A 20,492-nucleotide genomic window follows, 5' to 3' on the forward strand; every position below is an offset into this window, starting at 1 on the left:
ATAAATTATTTTTTTATTTTGTAAAATTATTATATTTATCTATATGTGTTTTTTTATTTGGATGAAATAGTTAACAATTTGAGTTAAACTTTAAAATCATCATCTACCAGATAACCCTTTTAAATATGTTAGTTAATTTCAATATGGGCTTATATTATTTTATTTAAAATGACAATCTTCCAACTCAATGTGATAATAATATTAATAATATTTTGTTAAAAAATTAAAATAATCAGGTCGAGTCGAGAATCTTATCGAGAAGATATTAATTTCTCGATTCCTCTCCCGAACTTGATTGGGACGTGAAAAATCCCGACAACTCGAGTCGGACAAAATGTGGGTTGGAATTTTTTCGGGTTGAGATTGGGACAAGATTCAGATTATGTTGGATTTTTCAGTTTTTTTTCCGACCCTAATTTCAAATCGTATAACAGCTCAATTACCATATATCGATCTACTTATCAAACATTAATAATTATTATATTCAACAATTTCATCGTAAAAAAGATTAATTAAAAAAATATTGGAAATAAAAATAAAATGGAATTTGGTTGGGTAATTCATTGCTGACAGGGAATGTTTTTGTGCGTTGTATTTGGTCAATTGCCGTCAGGCGACTCATTAGGCAGAGATATGGAGTACTCACCCACTGTTCTTTTATTGTTTCCAGTTGGAGTAAATTTACCAAACCTTCCTTTGTAAAGAAAAAAGTTTATTAAAAAAATATCGCCCTGTTTTTTTAAAATTTAATTATCCAAATCCAAATTTTATATTATAAAAAAATATCATCGTATATTTTACAGAAATTATAATCTAGTAACTTATAATCACTATTTTCAAAATATTGTATCACTATTATGTGTGAAAGATGATATATGAATCAATTACATGTTATTTTTTTACTCCAATATCTAGCTCAAATTCTAAAAAGATTAAAATTATAAATCATTGCGATATCCATAAATATGGATTTATCTTCCATATATTATACATAATTAACCATCCCATCATTCGAACCAAAATACTCTTATGCAGGGCCGTGCTTATTAAGAGGCAAATGAGTCCAATGACTCAGGCCCATCTCTTTTTTGGGATCCAAAAAAATAAAAAAAAATTTATTATATATAATACTAGTTACTAGATAGCCCAAAACCAAGTATTTATTAAATGGAACTTGCTTAGCTTGTTATCGATTAATTTCTCAATCATAATATGAACACACATTATGATTTAGAGGCTTGTTTTTAAAAGTTAGACTCAGGGCCCAAATATTGTTAGTATCGGCCCTGCTCTTATGTTTCACTTATTGATGGATTTCAACTGTATTTTTGTTATTTAGAAAAATATAACAGTAAACTTCAAATTCACACTTAGATGTTTATATGATAATTCATGTTCATTATGATGAATTTCAAGTGCATCTATAATGATGACATTTTAAATTCAGTTTAATTTACATAAGTAATGTGTAAATAAGTAAGTCAAGAATTTAAGATTTGATATATCTATTATTTTATTATAAACAATAAAAATATAATAAAAATCCATACATTTCACTAGTACAAATCATTTCTCAAAATATAAAAATTAAAATTAGGTCTTTTGTGAGACGATCTTACGAAACTTTATATGTAAGACGGGTCAACTCTACCGATATTCACAATAAAAAATAATAATGTTAGCGTAAAAAGTAATACTTTTTCATGGATGACCCAAATGAGAGATCCGTCTCACACAAATTTTTGCCTAAAATTAAAGCCAAATATAGCACAAAAATACATACATCGACTTATTTAGTACAGTTGAATTTAATTGTATCCTAGTTGTTGCAATTATCTTGGTTTCCAAGATTTTTAAATTCACTTCACATCAATTTATACTAACATTGTAATAACTAAAATCGATCCAAAAAAATGGGTATTTTGTTATTTAACCTTAATCAATCATTATTTTTTAAAAGACTTTCTACGGTATATTTCAAACACACTTGGGTATGTTATTTTTTTTAAAAAAAAAGATTAACCAGGTCCATTTTCCTAAATATATATATATATATATATATATAATCGTAATTTAAAACTCATGCATATTTCATGATATTGCTCTTCAAATCTATGCAACCTGAAGTGTCTTCTCGATTCCAAACATCTATTCTACCCATTTTAACAAGTCTAGCTCGTCAAAATTTATTACTTGGGTTTTGCTATAATATTTAGCCTAAATGAATACAACCCAAATAAATTAATAATTTATATCACATATTTTCGTCAAAAGCCAATTTAATACATTATTTACCATTATTTCTTACTTAGAAGTCGCCAAGTGGGATTATTGAAAAATTCAAATAGTTGACAAATATCTAAAATGTGTTGCCCAAAACGAAGGAGCGCTTGATAAATTGATATTCAGACTTCTTGAGTCGATTTAAATAATAATTTATTTTTTTTAATATTTTAGATAGTATTGATTAATTCCAAGATATTTTAATATTGGAATTTCAACTTTTTAATTGATATATATTATAAATCGATTAAAATAAATTTGCGTTTCAAAAAGTACTAGTTCTTCGTGTAACTTGCACTAGCTCATCAGCCAATGCTTTGATCGTATAACTCGTGGGTCTTTTTCATGACCGGTCTAGAACATGTCAAACCGATAGTGGGGTGGATCTAGACCCGAGCAACAATGTCTAGAAGCGGGTCAGACCGGGTTTGAGGGTGCAATTTATTCTTTAGGGGGGTGGGTTTTGGAATTGTTCAAATATGTCTCAAAACAGTCTGGTTGTCTTCCTTAATTTTGATTGAGTATAATTTTTTTTTTTTTGGACGATGAAACCTGGAACTTCTATCTTTCGATATGCATTAAGTAAAATCTCAGGTTAATTCAGTTCCCTGCAAACATGCTATCAAATAAATTATATTGGACAAATCTTATGAAAAAAATTGCTCGAGAGAGTATTAAAAAGGAAATCGAACTTCTTATTAATTCAAATTTATTACCATTTAAAGTACCCTCATGAAGTCAAGATCATTTTGTAAGAGACTTTGTATTCATTTTTTTTAAATGAACCAAAAATAGTTTTTATCATTTTCAAATATTTTTCTCGGAGTTAATTTACACAATGTTTGAAATCTGATCAGTAGGTATCTTGTGAGACAATTTCGTATATCTTTATTAGTGAGATGAGTCAACTATGTCCATAAAAATAATAATTTTAACATAAAAAATTAAATTGTTATATAAATAATCTAAAAGATAATATTTTTCTGAGAATTGACGTATTTTCTTACGAGAATTTTTGTGCGACATGGTGACTGCTGCAGTGGCCTACGGAATCTATTGTGAAAGGGCAATGAAGTTTAAAATCGTTTAAAATCATATCATCTTCTTCTTTACCTTATTTTCTAAATTATTATTCCTTTCCTAAGATAAGATAAATAAATTGATAATGTTGTTTATGACATGCCAGCGTGTCTCAGATGACGCTGACAGTAAAGTTGTCTGTCGTATATATTATTGGTAGATGTATATACAAGTGGGTGTGTGTATTTTCAAATTGAATATATTTAATTAAACTTCATTTTTCCTAATTATTTTTATATATTTTCAACTTAATTAATAATTATCATCCTCAATTTAGTATTATCACATTTATAATTTCATCATAGTCTTATTTGTGTGGCTTGCCTTTGTATGTCGGGGTGGTGTATTAGTCGAAAGGCAAACTATTGTCATATGTCGACCTAACTTTTTTGTTTAATTAAATAAAAATTTATTATAATTTGAATCTCGAATATGAAATATATTATTATCAGATCGACGATAAACGATATGATTCACAATAACGATCTTTGTTGCGTATTAGGCGTCAAATGAAAATAACCATTTTTGTATGATTCATCTCTACGACCCAATCACATAATTTAGAATTTTTTTTAAATTTTAGAATAAAAATCATTTCGAAAGAAAATTTAAAAAACGGCAGGCAGTTTGTTTTTTTGTTTAAGCAAAGACAACCATAATATTTCATTTATGTTTTATTTCTTTAATAAATTCGTTTTTAAATCCTCCAACAAAATCACTGTAGTTAATTCAAAATTTTAGATTTCTCCCAAAAATAATGGATAGTAATATACTTTAAAAACTTTATATACATTAATAAAAAAACAATTACTATACGAAAATATCACCATTAATAAATTTATTTTTCTATTAAAAGCAAATTCGTTAAGACAATATCGTATCCTAAATATTTTTTTAAAAAAATCATTTTTTCAAGGCAAAACTTGTGTGAGACGGTCGGTCGTATTTTGTGAGACAGATTTATTATCTGGGTCATATATGAAAAAGTATTACTTTCTATGTTAAGAGTATTACTTTTTATTGTAAATATTGGTAGGGTTGACCAGTCTCATATATAAAGATTCGTGAGACCGTCTCACAAGAGACCTACTCTTTTTCCAAATTAATAAATACAATATTAAGATCAAGAAAAGAACATACATCGCGCTAGAGAAAATCAATCAAACGCTAATAGTATGGAACCCCGTGTATTTGGGCTTTTCGTTTTTCAATTTTGAATGAAGTGTGTTTTTTATTTTATTTTAGTGAGATGTGATTGGATAAATAGAATAAAGTTGCTACTTGCTTGAATGATGGTAAGGAATAGACACTAATTTGAAACTGGCAAAGATGAGGCCCAACGAGAGCACAAGAATTTCGAGAGATGGGATTGAAAGAATTACAAGACAGAATATTTTTGTCGGCAAGGTTACTTTTGCAATAATACTGGGAAAAAAAAATTCTAAAATAAACAAGGTTTAGGCACACGATTCACTACCAAAACTTGAACTTTATGCCAAGAAAATCTGCAAATCCAACTACGAAAGATGAAACAAAAGCGTAGGCGAACAAGATTACCAGAGCTGAGATTGGGGACACAGACAATGTATCAATGTACAAGTTCACCAACCCGGTAAGAACGTTGGCCTGCATGTATTAAGATAAATCACGAATGTTGGTCTCCAGAGTAACCACACTGTTTCAAATGCTAATATGCTATGCAAACCTTGATATTGAATCATCTGCTATACTAGTTACCAAAGTGTCTCATAAACGAAAAGTTCTATTGGGACATGATAATTATCATAAGATAAGAGGCGAAACAAAACAACAGATCGAACAGAGGATATAAAGTAATCAACTAACAAGAAGAAAAGTTGCGAGTACTAAATTCTTGTTAAATGATTCTTCAAGAACTGAACTTTTACTTCCCGGTACATAGTATGATAGCATCAGAATGGTTAGTACCTGAACGTTACATTGTTATAGCAACTGAAAATAGAAGAGTCTTGTGAGTGCCACATTGAAAGAAGACGTCCTCTCTTCCCAATTAAAAAACAAAGAACAGCCATCACAAAAAATGGCTGGGATTAAATCAAATAGGAAACACATTGCACAGTGATACTTTTAAATAGAAATAAAAATGAAATGGCATGACCAAGTGCGAGCTAACAGCAGCAGACAATTTCTATCATACGACTCTAAGGCCAGAATAGAATCATATGGTACAAAAATGTAGACTAAACGATGGAAAGTTTCAACATTAAAAACACAACCTCAGGAACTTTAACTGCGTAAACATCATGAGTTATGATCACCACTATAATTATTGTAATGATTGATCTTCCTCGTTGGGGGTATCATTGTAAATAGAGCTAAAGTTATTGGTCTTAATTTGCACAGAATACAATTCTTGCTCTCTTGCAGCAAATATGGATTTGGTTACCAGAAGGTTGGTAGCCAGCACGAGCGAAACATATGCTAAGTTGCACTGCACATAAATTTAAAATGATTTTCTGGTCAGAAACATTTAAAATTATGGATTTCTCTCCCTTCAAGATGGGAATTGATTTGAACAAGGACTGTTACTGTGGGGGTATGATGTATCAGAAAGGTGGAATGTGGTATCTTACCATCCGGCGAGAAACCCTTTCCACACACTTGTCCAGAAGAAAGTGACTGACCTGCATGAACATAATTAAATACCGAGCCACCAAAGGAATATGATCATAAATGAAGCACTTGCGGATACCACAACCCATTCCCCACACCAAAATAAGAGGCAAAGGGCCGAAATTCTAGCCCTTGTCCATTACATAGATCTTAAAGAAGACGGGCATTTCCTCCCAAGAAGAGAGAACTTCTTATTTAGACACCAGCAAGATACATGCCCCAATACCCTGAAACAAATATTTATATGTAAATAAATAATTAATAAATAAAAGAATCAAAAGATTCCATGAAAACCACAAATATGTTCGTAGTAATACCTATAGGGGTAACCTAAGTTCGAGATTCCAATTTTACAGCTGATAGTAATACCTATAAGACAATTTTTACAGATAGTGTTAATGTAATTAGCCCTGGTCAACACCAAATGATAAAAGCTTGTGTGAGACGGTATTTTGTGAGACGATATCTTATTTGAATCATCTATGCTATAAGTATTATTTTTTTATTGTGAATATCGGTAGGGTTGACCCGTCTCATCCAGATGTGCCAACATTACGGCGTGCGAAGAATTTTTGATTGTTTTTTATATAAGAAAACGTGTCTGAAAAATTTAAATATTTTTTTTTATTTTAAATGATTACTACTTATTTATTTTTTTCTACAACTTACCCGTCAAAGTGAATTAATAAATCCCTTGTTTTGGCCCAAAAGATTAAGAAGGAAATTCAGAATGAAAACCAACTTTAAATTGGGCCTTGTTTATAACTGGATCAGGCCGATTGATAATGTATCATTATTCATTAAATGAAGTTTGTAAAAAAATTCGATTTGTTGTTTTAATTTCATATATGAAATTCAATAAGTATTTATGTGTTATTATTATTATATATAAATGGTTTAGTGGAAAGTGCTAAATGACACTTAAAATTAAAAGAGCATATTTATAATTCAACAATTTAATGGAATTATTCATTTTTTTAGTTTAACATTAATAAAAATAAAGATTTTTTTTTCCTTATAGTTTAATTTTAAACTTTTCAACCTAGCTTATGAAGACTATTTTAGTTTGGTGGTCATATTTCAAAACGAATCCTCTTGTTCATGCCAAAAATCTTTCGGAAAATTGTGGAAAATAAGTATATTATAAGTTTGGTTTCCTTTGTTAAAATTATAGCTTAACTGATTTACAAATAATTTTCTATAAAATTATATTTCGATATCAAGATTTGCAAATATACAAGAATTGTGACCAAACTAATACTTTATATTTATATAAAATTAAAGTCAATAAAATCCTCCAAGTTGTATAAAAAAATGGAAAGAACTAAGCAATTTTATTTTATTTGATAAAGCAGAGAGATGAGAAAGTAAAAAAAGTAAAGAGTGGAACTTTTTTTCTAATATCAAATTCAAGATAAAAAGCAAATACAATAGGGGTGTAAGAGATGCATGCCCAGCAGCACAACAAAATATCATTCAACCCCCCAACTTCTCAGAAATTCCAAACCGACACCATAAAAACCAAAATATCACAATCCCATCCATTAAGCTACCTTGTATGCATCTCTTACAATCCCATGTTTTATCTCATAAACAACAACAAAAAACAGGGAAAAATTTATATAGAAACTAAAAAGAAAATTTAAAGACAACCCAGGGCTAAAAAAGGAAATACACTACTAAATTTGACACAGATTCGGACCGCTACCCTCAATTCCCCGCAACGCAATGCAGCGCTCTTCCGATTCTGACCCTCTCCGGGGAGAGGGACAGAAGCTCGGAAGAGCGAAAATTGCAGAGCTGTGGTTGGTTTGTTGTTTCGTGGCCATCAGCTTGCGCATTCACATCTCCACCCTCCGCCGCCAACTCCACGGCAAACGCCGCCCAACCCCGCCGCCAGGTGAAGTACCGGACATGGGAATATTGCAGATGCTAAAAGAAGGAAGTATGAAGCTGGAGAAATACTTGGCCAATATTTGGCTAAGTGAGAAAGCGAGACTATGATTACAGAGAAAAGTGAGTTTATAGGTGCTAGTAGTGGGGAAGTGGGAACCTTATATAAAGGGCAACAATACATGTAGGTTTATTTTTTTCTTATATTTTGTATTTTAGTCGCTAATTTTTAATGTCCGACCTAAAAATTACTGATCCATTATATATATATATATATATATATATATATATATATATATATATATATATGTGCTTATCTTTTTGTCAATATAATTGTCATTATATACTTGTATGTAAATAACTCTACAAATACAAATAAAATGTCATGACATTATTGTTATGATTGAGTACTATTTGAATATGTAATTCATGAAAAGAGATTTAATGAGTAAAAAGACACTAAGTTATTTTATACTGTAAAACAATATATGATATAATCCTTATTATATATATATGTGTGTGTGTGTGCGCGCGTGTGTGTGTGCGCGCACACTCATCGTCAACCGTGTCAATTATTGATACGACATTTATCTATCAAATGTAACGAAGCATATTAAAACTAAATATCTATAGTTGTACACGGAGATGAACATAATTTGTGGGCAACATATTAACATTACACACACATATATATATAATTCTATACTATTTTATATTATATTATTAAGTGTTAGATCTTTAGAATAATTATCTTGGAAGACACCAAAATATTTAATTTCATAATTATCTTTTTTATCCTATTAAAAACATCATCAATCCACTCTATATTTTACATAGAAAAAAATCTAAGCAAATATTTCTTTTTAAATCAAACAACTCTTCGAAATTGAAAATAATTTCGTGTTAAATATTTAGTATTATTTGATCAAATAAAAAATAATAATAAATATATAACGTGTGTGCATATTCTATTAGTATTATATAAAAAATTTGTCACATAAAGAGTACTATTTTTTGTTTCTCAAATTGTCATTACACTAACATTTTTTCTCAAAATTATCATTGCAATTTATTTTCAATATTACACATCTCCAATTGTATTATAACCCCTTACTAATTTCTATCAATTATTATTAAATTAAACATAAAATTTTAAAACTTAATTACCACAATTTTTTTCTCAAAATTGTCATTACAACTTATTTTCAATATTACATCTCTCCAATTGTACTATGTTCCCTCGCTAACTTTTATCAATTATTATTAAATTATATATAAAATTAAACATGTAAATAAAATTTTAAAAATCTTATATAAATTTTGACTATAATTTTACACACACAATTTGTGTGTATAATCATTTAGTAGATATAAACAGACGATAGTCGCGTTAGACACACTAGCAGATATAATGTATAGATATAGTTTCAGTTTTCAAAGTAAAGCAGATTATTGAAATGTAAGATAGGAAATAGTAATTTAGTATTGTCAGCCTATATTTAATTTTGTTTCTCAAATTAAAGAAAGTAAAGAGCATCAGTATAATTACTTGGTTTTTTCATATTTTTTCTCTGTAGCATCAAATATTTCTCGCTTCCAAACAAGATATTGTTCGTTAGCCTAACGGGAGAATCATGCTTCCAATGATATTTTTCCATTAATCACATCTTGGATTGCTTACAAGATGTAATAATTATTTGTCTATGATCATTTTATAATAATTAAAGTAAAAGAATGCATAGTATTATATATATATATATATATATATATATGTGTGTGTGTGTGTGTGAGGGCGTGTTTGTGGGAGAATGGGAAAAAAAGTCCACTAGTAAGCTCGAAATCCAAGAAAAGGAGTACTCAATTCTCGTGTATAGCAAATATAAGGAAAAAAGCGTGACTTTGTGTTGTATGTGAACATGGGGGAGGGAGGGGCTTTCACTTTTATGCAAATTTGTTGGCCGCGACTCTAATCCATCGCTATCGGTTCAAGACAAAAGTCTTCATCTTCATTACCAACTTTTCGGATTTATTACCTTATTATTGATTTTGTAGTATGTAATTATGATACCCCAAGCTTCTCATAATTTATTGAAAATAATTACTACTTTCTTATATTTATTTTAAAAATAATAAGTTTATTTTATTTAGGGAGAACTTTGGTTGATCTGGTCTATATGAAATTAATATTTTAATATAAAAAATAATATTTTTTTATGAATTAGATCGGGTTAGTGATCTGTCTCATAAAATTTAAATGCTGAAACGATTTCATGAGATTTTTTGTGTTGAAAAATTTAAATGTTTTGACTGTTGTTGAGGTTGCATAAAATAAATTATATATTTTTGTCAAAAAGCATCAATTACTCTTTTAAAAACATAATCGAGTCTCGAAGTTGAGATCTCGTCACAAACCTGAGACGTTAATAAGTTATGAGCCATTGTTGCAAGTTCTTAAGATTAAAAGATACTCCTTTCTAGTGATGTTGGCTAATTTTTAGATATTATTTGCTAATAAATTGATATAAATCATACATAGATCTTCATCGTTCATTTCTTGATAGTCCACATGACACGGTGTATATATCTTTTATTAAGATATTATTTGTCAACCCAGAGTTGTTGGTGCGTGGAAAAAAACCCTTCCTTTGTCGAACAATTGATTGATTTAATTAATGGAGCACCAAAATCAAAAGGAATGGGTTGTTAAATCACTTTATTGTTGGATTTGTCGATCACAGAGAAATTTTGTAGGAAAATTGCTGAGAAATAATTCATCCACAAGTAGAGAAATCATCCATCTCATGCATGGGTTGGGTGCCTACGTGCTCCTAAGCACCAACAATTTAAAATACAAAAAAAAAAAAAAAAAATGTGAGACGAATGTCCTACTCGAGTCATATATAAAAAATATTAATTTTTATGTTAAAAGTATTACGTATTATTGTAAATATGTGTATACTTGATCCATCTTACGAATAAAGATCCGTGAGACCGTCTCACAAAAGACCTACTATTAAAAAACTTGGTGCATCTTTTTCAATCAACCCCTTAACGTTAGCTTTTAATTTCACTCATGTTTTAGAAAAGTTTTATTATTTGCTCAAGGTTCCGTTTGAACTAACTAAGCATGTCGTTCCAAAGTACATGCTAGATGAGAGAAAATGTTATAATTTCGGTCATATAAATTTATCATTTTCCAAATTTTAGTGCTGTAAATTTTCAAGTGGTAGTTTTAGGTTTATATGTTGGTATTTATTATCACTTTTATTTATTTTCTACCAGAGTGCTGAAGTGGTGCAGGAAATTGATGACATGAAATTGGAAATTGCTAGAGTGACATCGAAAATTGGTGACGTGTCTAATGTCATAACAGTGCTCAAGTGAAAATGAACTAAAATGACATTAAAAACCAACTTGTATGTATAAAACTGCAACTTGAAAACTTATAACCTTACAAAACTAAAATATTAATTAAATATTAAATTACATGACCAAAATGATAAAAAAAATTTATTAAAAAAAATACTTCATTTGCTCCAAATATAAAATTCACATTTCATTTTTCATTTATCTCAAATATATAATCCATCATCTATATTTCGTTTTGTTTCTCTATTAATTTACCAATCTACATCTATTAATTATTAAGTACATTAACTACGGACTTCAAACAATTTCTATATCATATTAAAACACCAAATAAATAAGGTTATATTGGAAAACTTCTTGGTGAAATTTCTTTTTCAAATTTCTTTCTTAATCACATGTATATATTTGACGGATGAAGTATATCGATTGGAAATGAATCATATATATGGGCACTTGAAATATTTTGTTTTGCTTCAAAAAACATTACTTTGAAATCTATAGAATAATTACTTGGACAGAGATAATGGATTTGAATTTGGATTAAAGATTTGAATAGCAACTTAAGCCAACGAATTTATTATATTTTAAAACATCTTGAAAATAAATTATTGACTAGTAAATTTTTTAAATTCATCCTGATTTTTAATAGCAACTTATGCCAACAAATTTATTATATTTTAAAAGATCTTGAAAAGAAAAAACTGGCTAGTAAATTTTTTAAGTCCGTCCTATCAGACATCAAAGGTTATCAAAGTTGCATCTTAAGATAAAGAAGATCGTTCATCAACGCTTTCGCCTGTCAGTAACTGAAAGTCAGTCGGGTGTGTAATCCGTAAACGCAAAATTAGGGGTGGAATTAGACCAACGGGAATCTCTGTAGAGAATGTAATTATTATTACAAACTTGGGCAAAGCCATAATTTAGGCGGACCTTATAGAAAGTAATGACAGTACTGATTTCGAGTTTATATAATAAAAGGCGAACTAAATCTAAACCATAAATTTTAAGCAAGCGCACGAATGGTATAGCATTTGTCACAAAGAAAACATCAATCCATGAGTATAGAATTCATTATTTCAATTTATTTTGATCGAACAATGATATAATTTCATTTGATTGGACTTTTTAGCGGTTATCCGAAGAAAATCAAGCGAAATAAGATATTTATTTATTTAAAAATACAGAAAACAACAATCTTTTGTAATTTCATCTTTAGCTACAAATTTACGATCTACGTTGTTTAGGAAATTGTAGCTATAAACGAACTAAATCAAGTCGAATATTAGTAAAAATTTAAGTTTCGAATTTAACTCGAATTAAATATATTCAACTTTGAGCTCGATTCAAAACTCAGAAAATTTTAATTTTAGCTTTTTGGCTCGAGTTCAGCTTAAAATGAAATTCATGTTCAACTCGGAAATATTCAAACATATTTACGAGCTATTCGAACTATTACTCGAAATTAAGGTAAGAGGAATAAAAGTTTGAAACATCGAAATGCAAATATATTTAATATATAATTATATTATAATAATAAAATATTACGGCTCGTGCTCGAACAAAATAATTTAGGCTCAAATTCAGCTCGGAAAAGGTTCGAACATGTTTGATTTCGGTAACTTTAAATATGAATCAAATATTTATCGAGTTAGCTCGAAAAACTCGTAAACCGCCTCGATTCATTTACAGTCCGCCCTAGAAGAAAGTTATCGAAATTATTTTAGTCTTTGAGTGAAACTTTTTTTTTTTATTTCAAAAAATAACTCAATTCCTTTACTTGTATGGTAGTATTGGTTAATTTGTTCTAGAAATGAAGAAAAATCTGAAAATAATTTTGGGACGGTATGGATTATTTCGAGCTTTTCGAGGATTGATAGAATAGCTTTGAGGAAATATGTGGGCAACACTTGTTGTTTCCTGCGCGTGAGTAAAGCTGTGACGAAGGGAAACAAAGGTCAATCATTGGATACTCGACGCCTAATCTACGGCCCGGTTTTTTAGCTGCAAAAAGCAAACTCTTTCAAAACTGTCTTCTCATTGTCGGCGGAGGAGCCTCGAGACGCTGCCTTCGTATCCAATCTAGCCTACAAAATATCTCCAGAATTCACAACTCACTAGCTCTCTCTTTAACCAACCTACCGATTTTGCATCTTTAGGCACCGTTTAATACGTAGGTGAGATTAATAATTGAAAGATAATATAATGGATAATAAAGTGTAGTACATGGACATTTAGTACTAGTCTTCAAACCGCATTTATGTTTGGTTCTATTTATTTTATTAGGATAAGTAGTAGTATAATAATTAATTGTCCAATTTTACCCCTACCAATGTGGATATCACGCTTCTATTTTTTCCCCCCATTCACAGATCTACCCACTAATCTCTCACTCGACGGTGCGGCTTCTATTACCTCACACATCTTATCTACTACGGAAGTAGATCCGCGAAAGGAAGTTAAGGTGATGTGTTACAGATTAATGGCATGTAAAAATTTTAATTTTTTATGTTTTCGATCTGTTCTACATGTGAAGAAGAACATTAAATCATGTAGTTCTCATTTCGGTTCATTATTTTGGATACCTTTCTGTTTTGTACAATAGAAATTTTCTCCTTTGTGGAACGTTGATTTGCGTTGTACACCATAGAAGGTTGTTTTCAAGGAGAAATTGAGACACCAAGGATGCAGTCGTTGTGAACCTATCTTAGATGGTGAATTTATGCTTTCTTTCAATTACTTTCTTTCTGCATCCACGTTAATGTTATGAATAATATTATTAGTTGTAGGAATGCCTAACTTGTTAACTTTGGTAACTCCATGAATACTTTATTAATCTGAGTAAATCATTTTGTACATACATATTTCGTTCGAAAATTGTTGTATTTATTCTCGTAAATGCAGACCAAAACGTACGTTGTGTTTGTGGGAAGGAAGGTTGGAGTGTACGACAGATGGCCTGAGGCCAATGCCCAAGTTAATCGTTTTCCTGGTGCTTGTTACAAAGCTTACGAAAGTAGAGAAGCTGCCGAGGAAGCCTTCAATTGCTCAGTCAAACAACCGGTTGAGGTTCCAAATTTGAATGCGTCCAGTAGCTCCAGCTGTAATAAAGGTGAACAAAGTGGTGTGAGGAAAAAACAAAGTAACAATTTAGTAGATCTACTGAAAGAATTATCAGATTTAGGTGTTGAGAATCGGAAAATAGGAATGAAAATGGAGAAGTTGTCCGAGGATATAGGAAAGTTATTGGAGGATTTGGAAATTAATTCTAGGCCATAGATATTTCTGAGGACTAAAGCTTCGTTCGTATGTTATAAGTTCTTGTTTCAATGTTAATTGTAGTCTTCAATTGCCCTGTCTTCACCAAAACTTCACAGTAAAATATATGTGAATTTGTTGCCTACTGCACCTTCGTAGCTGAATGTAGAAGAAGCACAAATCATAGTATGACACAAAGTACTCGGACACAAGTATCACAAGCTGGTTTTCGTTTCTCCTACATTCAAATTAAAAATTTTGACGCTTCTGTGCAAGTCGAATAAGTTGGGTAAAGGATTTACTATTGGTTATCTCTTAATATCATGTCCACAATTCAGCAAACTATGTGCTTCACTTAGTATTTTTGTGGTAAGTCATCTGTTTACTTATCAAATTAGGTGGACAAAAGTGTGTTGTTTACTTATGTACTCATGTACCAAAAAGTTAATTATGTGGCTGAATTAGGAAGTTAATGTACGTTTATTGCTTTTATTGTTATTGTTTATTTTTTTTGGGAGTACATTATTCGGTGCAATATATGTGGTAGGTGTTGACCTACTAAAGATTTGCATGATTACAATATCTAAGACATGCAGCATATTGAATGCAAGTAGTTGAGAAATAAGGCCATTAACTTTTTTTTCTGTTCGTATAAAGCATGCTTACTATGTTACTCCTAATGAACTCAACAACATATGGTCTTTCATTAGGTGGTCCATAATGGCTTTACGTTGTGAACATGGCTCCGAGGAAACTGTAAGCAGCAAGTACAAGGTACCTATCATTGATCTCATTTCTGATGATGAAAAATTTATATGCAGCGAACATCGAGTTGGTGGTAGTGAACTGAAGTTGGTAACTGCTGACAAAGTAGGAGGTTTATCAAAACGGTAGGAAGAAGCAGAAGTTGTGTCACACATCTTCTTTCGACGAGCAAGTCCATCAGTGTCATGCTGCAGAAATGAAAGAAGCTGTGAATTTGAAGGTTGGAGTGAACATCGAGTCAAAGGATAACTACAACAAATCAAACGACTCAAAATCTAAGAAGATTGATGTTGTGGACCTTTCATCAGATGACTCCAGCGCCTAAAGTATTTGTCACAGTATTATCTCCTTTTGTGGAACCACCTTTGTTTTGTTTGCACCGAGTAATTAACAGTATGCTGATCTAATATGTATTTTGGTTGAATGTATGTACAAGTGTCTACTCGGTTGTCATGTATGCAAACATTATGTGTAGTGGGTGTTTGATGTTCATGTACATACAAGTGATGCGTATGGTGCGGAAATGTGAAAGGCTTTACTATGGGCAGTGTTGGTTTATGTAAATTAACAATTGCAATGATAATTGAGTTGTGTTTCTGTTGTACAAAAAATCTTTAAAGTTGTAGCCGTCCAAAAAATCAACTGTCAGTTTTATTTACTCAAATCACATTAGTGAAGGAGAGTTCGTTCCAGTGTGTTACACTTAAACTGGAGAGGACACTTGGGAATGTTCGAATTTGTTAAACGAAGTCAGTTGTAGGCAAATACTAGGATCAATTTGGAAGTGCACAAGGGTAAGTAATAAAAGACATTGGATTTGCAGTAGTGTATGTAAGAAAATATAGCATATAACATAGATTGAAAATTAGTTGTAATTCAGTCACTTTTTGTTCCCAAAAAAGGAAAGTACATACGCAAAAGCCAAAATCACAACATCCCTTTCCTGAACCACTACAAAGAACTAAGTTGTGGTACATTACGATTTCAGAAGATATATTTCAAAAACACACATATAACTGTAATCATTAGTCACCACGCAACAACCTCATAACCAAGCACATCCTTCCACGGTCGCCAAGTCTTTTGAATAGTGCCAAGTCGTTGTGGTTGTTGAATAACAACTTAGCCGCAGCAACTTGTTCATCTTCTGAAAGGTCGGTAAGACCCTGCAATGCATCCAAAACCGTGTCTTGGACATCCGAGATTTTGTCCTCCGCGTTAATTTCCTTGATCAATTGTGTCATCGTGTCTTTGGTTATGTGAGCGAGGTTGTTGATTGCTTCGACTATTGATTCATCATGCAAGCTCGGATGCTTCCTTTTTTTGCTTTTAGAAGACGTACCTGCATTTGTCTTAGACGTTGGCGTATGCAGTTTCAGATATGGAATCATCAGCAACATCGAAAGGGTTAAATGTACGTGTCTCTCCAATGAACTCTATGTTGGGAAGTTCTTCATCAAGTTTAAGAACTTGCTGTAACGCATTCTCAAAATTCTTTGAATGCTCCCCAGTAGCTCGATCGTTTCCGAAGATTTCAGCCCAATCATTGAAATGCATCCACTGCTTATGCCGCATTGGTCTAAAACTTGGGTCATGCTGTATGAAGGATCAAGCGAATGAGTGATCAGGTGGACTTGTGAAATTCAAGGTCAGAATACTATACAATACATATCTTCACAATTGATTCCCAAGTCTCGTCTGTAGCATCGATCGTCTTGTCAGTGTCATTCCAACCGACTCCACTCTTGGATAACAACGTCACCAACGTACTATATGTTTTCTTCCACACATGTATTTTTGAATTAATATGAGGATTACCTCGTATATTTGTTCCTAGTATTGCGGTATGCATTGCATTCTTCAACAACGTCAAGTAACCCGCTTTAAAACCATTCTCACTTTTCCACCCCTTTGTCATAACTTCTTTCAGCGACTGTATTAGCACATCTTCTTTCCGGCCACTCCAACTTCGCCGTGTCTTGTCTGCTTTCTTGCACCTCGCATTACCGCTACCAGAAGTCGCTACACTATCCATGACTACAGGAAATCTCAGTTGACTTTTTCTGTCATGAAATCAACATTGTAAGTGCATGTATTAATATTCAGAAAAGAAGTAAAAATGCTGAAAACGAGAGCCGAGACCGTAACATTCAAGTATTTCAGTTGCACAAACAATGAGCTACGAAATAATTTTCATCAATTACACTAGTTCATATGAAAACAACAACGACATCAACATAAACAATATAAAGATGTGCAACTGTCGACAAGCACTTAATACATCAACAAAACGTTAATTGTAGTTGTTCCACATGGACATTGCGCACTGATCTCGCCAATTAACCCACTCGTTGGACGACTCAAAACTGCTTATGTACTCATTTTGTGTATCATGAATGGGACTGCCAACTTCTTCATCATATTCATCTAAAGGATCGTCGGGCATTTGATTACGGATGAAATTATGTAGTAGAATGCAAGCAAGAATTATTTGGTTTTGGACATGCAAGGGGTAAAACGAAGGACTTCGAAGGATAGCCCATCTCTTTTTCAACAAACCAAATGCTCTTTCAATAATGTTTCTTGCTTGTGAATGCCTCCAATTGAATAACTCCTTGTGATCTTGTGGTGCGGATGCACGATTGCCCCAAGCATCCCTATGATATCTTACTCGTCTGTACGGAGTCAAGAAACCTTCCGCATTAGCGTATCCATTGTCACAAAGATAATAACAACCTGCACAATGATTGTCTCAAAAAATCATTATCACCATAAAATTTTCATTATGGTAAATTTTGACATACATACAGAAAAATATGCAAGTACACGTAAAAGTTATTCACACATAACCTCTTGGAACCTTGAATGCATCATCCCGTGTCAATGCATCTCTTAAAACTCTTGCATCAGCGGCAGATCCCTCCCATCCAGTAAGAGCGTAAATAAAGTTCATATTTCGATCACAAACCCCCAACAAGTTAACCGAAATTATTCCTTTTCTGCTTCTATATTTGGCTTTGTCTCTGGCTGGAACGTGTACGCCGATATGAGTGTCATCCAACGCACCTAGACAACCAGTTTAACACTTATGAAACGAGGTTAGTAATTGTTAACCAATAACTTGTTTAAGGCGAAGACATTCAAGCGACAACGGAAAAAAAACAAAACAATATTTCAACAAAATAATACCTCAAACCATTTCCAAGGATCGCTGTCACAGTTCCCATCAACAGGTGTAGGCTTCACAAGAAGTAAGGTATACAACTTCAACAATGCACGCATAACTTCATGAAAATGTGCGCTGACTGTCTGTCCACTACGCATGTAGTCGTGACTGGTTACCCGATTTTTTTTATGGTGTGCCAATATTGACAAAAACATTGCAACCTTCTCTTGGACGCGGACATACCGAGAATCTGTTAGTCCTCCTAAGTGCATTAAAAGATAGCACAACCTTCCATAGGCATTTCGGTTCATTCTCAAGTTCAAGACACATTGAACATCACCAGCATCAATAATCATATTCAAATGCCTAAATTGAGAATTGATTCTTTGTGTCATGCTGTACGAAACAAGTCTGTTACGAGTGGCACGACGTCGATGGGCAACCACATTCGCACGCGATCGGATTACAAGATACAACATCAATAAATTTCTAAACACCAGTTGTTGTACGATTACAACCAGTATAAGGTTTCTACGTTTGATGTCCATCTTGTCACAGAAGACTTTGAATGCACGGTTGAAGCATGAAATGTTGGATTGAACTTAAAATGTTGGTGACGGAATTCCAGAGTTACAAACGAACTTCCACAAAAAATGAGCGACCAACATTTTCTTTCAATAATGGTCGAAAGCTATTTACTTTGTAACCAAAAAACATATTTGGAAAGCAAAGCAACATTTTCTTTCAACAAAGGTTCGAAAGATAACTACTTTGTACCAAGACAAACAGTTGTGCAAAGAAAAAAAAATTTCCTGAATTTATATTTTACCTGATACTTGTAAAGATTTCGGAAAGAACTTGCAACGACGAAGTGAACTTACGAACCTCGTCGACCAACGACGGCGGCCAATTGCAACAAAAGAACACAAATGGAGAAAAGAGAAATCATGTTTAAAAGTAGGGCGAATGGTAGTTTTGGAAATGAAACAACCTCTTTCTTCTACTGTGCAAAATTGGACTGTCAATACCATCTTCAGTTTGGATTCTTCTCTTGCTTTTTCACATTTCTACAGTGCTCCATTCCCGGGCCCATGGATATTACTGGTGCTCTTAAAAACCAACCAAACGTTTGACTAATATCGTAATCCAACGACAATCCATAGTACCAAACGGAGCCTTAATGGATTTCTTAATCACCTCATTAGGCCTCTGAATAATTGATTGCTTCGAGGTTTTCTATAATTTAAATCGGTCAAATTCGTTTCCAAAAAAATTCTTTTTTATTCATATATTTTTTTTAAGTTCTGTAAAACTCATTATCGTTATTTTCGATACACATTGAATAAACTCTGAATTAACACAAACATCATATATAACCTACAAATCACGTAACCAACTCAACATCCATCAGTTACATATATACTCTATTAAAATTATTCTTATGGCTCTCATAAATTTTTTACTAATAAGATGGATTAAACGATGAAGTAAATATATATATATATATATATATATATATATATATATATATAATTTGACTTATTGAAAATTAAAGATAAAGATCCTATTCATGTTCTCACAGAAATTGATAAAATAAATGAAAAACAAATTTCATTAAGAAATTTACAATTTTATCCTTATATAATAAATGTTTTAATATGATATAAAAAATTGTTTGAAGTAACTATTATATTTAAGAGTAGGTCTCTTGTGAGACGGTCTCACGAACTTTATCTGTGAGGCAGATCAACTCTACCGATATTCACAGCAAAAAGTAATATTCTAGTAATATTTTTTTATGGATGACCCAAATAAGATACATGTCTCACAAAATACGACCCGTGAGACCGTCTCACACAAGTTTTTGCCTATATTTAATTAGTTGGGATAAACTCGTAACAGAAATTCCGAAAATAATATTAAATATAAGAGTAGGTCTTTTGTGAGACGGTCTCACGAATCTTGATCTATGAGACGGGTCAACCATGCCGATATTCACAATAAAAAGTAATACTCTTAGCATAAAAAG

The 20,492-nt window shown here is 31.7% G+C and overlaps 3 protein-coding genes across 4 annotated transcripts; all 3 read right to left on the minus strand.

Moving 5' to 3' along the window:
- Nucleotides 1-4,734: 4,734 nt before the first annotated feature.
- On the minus strand, nt 4,735-6,368 carry LOC142556593 (uncharacterized protein At4g17910-like). Of its 2 annotated transcripts, XM_075668060.1 has the most exons (4): nt 5,976-6,368; nt 5,789-5,833; nt 5,209-5,310; nt 4,735-4,989 (listed from the first exon to the last, which is right to left on the minus strand). In XM_075668060.1, the coding sequence occupies exons 1-4, from the start codon at nt 6,102-6,104 to the stop codon at nt 4,837-4,839; spliced, it is 429 nt and encodes a 142-aa protein (XP_075524175.1). In that variant the 5' UTR covers nt 6,105-6,368; the 3' UTR covers nt 4,735-4,836. The 2 variants fall into 2 exon arrangements, 1 of the variants encoding a protein (XP_075524175.1); XR_012822659.1 differs by lacking the exon at nt 5,209-5,310.
- A 9,954-nt stretch (nt 6,369-16,322) lies between these two features.
- On the minus strand, nt 16,323-17,332 carry LOC142504439 (uncharacterized). Its single transcript, XM_075617307.1, has 3 exons — nt 16,976-17,332; nt 16,716-16,893; nt 16,323-16,639 (listed from the first exon to the last, which is right to left on the minus strand). Exons 1-3 carry the CDS (start codon nt 17,330-17,332, stop codon nt 16,323-16,325), a joined length of 852 nt encoding a protein of 283 aa, XP_075473422.1.
- Nucleotides 17,333-17,452: 120 nt separating this feature from the next.
- On the minus strand, nt 17,453-19,011 carry LOC142504440 (uncharacterized). The gene is made up of 3 exons (XM_075617308.1): nt 18,487-19,011; nt 18,148-18,376; nt 17,453-18,033 (listed from the first exon to the last, which is right to left on the minus strand). The coding sequence occupies exons 1-3, from the start codon at nt 19,009-19,011 to the stop codon at nt 17,591-17,593; spliced, it is 1,197 nt and encodes a 398-aa protein (XP_075473423.1). The 3' UTR covers nt 17,453-17,590.
- Nucleotides 19,012-20,492: the final 1,481 nt, after the last annotated feature.

Source organism: Primulina tabacum, chromosome 9 (genome assembly GCF_025594145.1).
Source record: "Primulina tabacum isolate GXHZ01 chromosome 9, ASM2559414v2, whole genome shotgun sequence".
Taxonomy (NCBI): domain Eukaryota; kingdom Viridiplantae; phylum Streptophyta; class Magnoliopsida; order Lamiales; family Gesneriaceae; genus Primulina; species Primulina tabacum.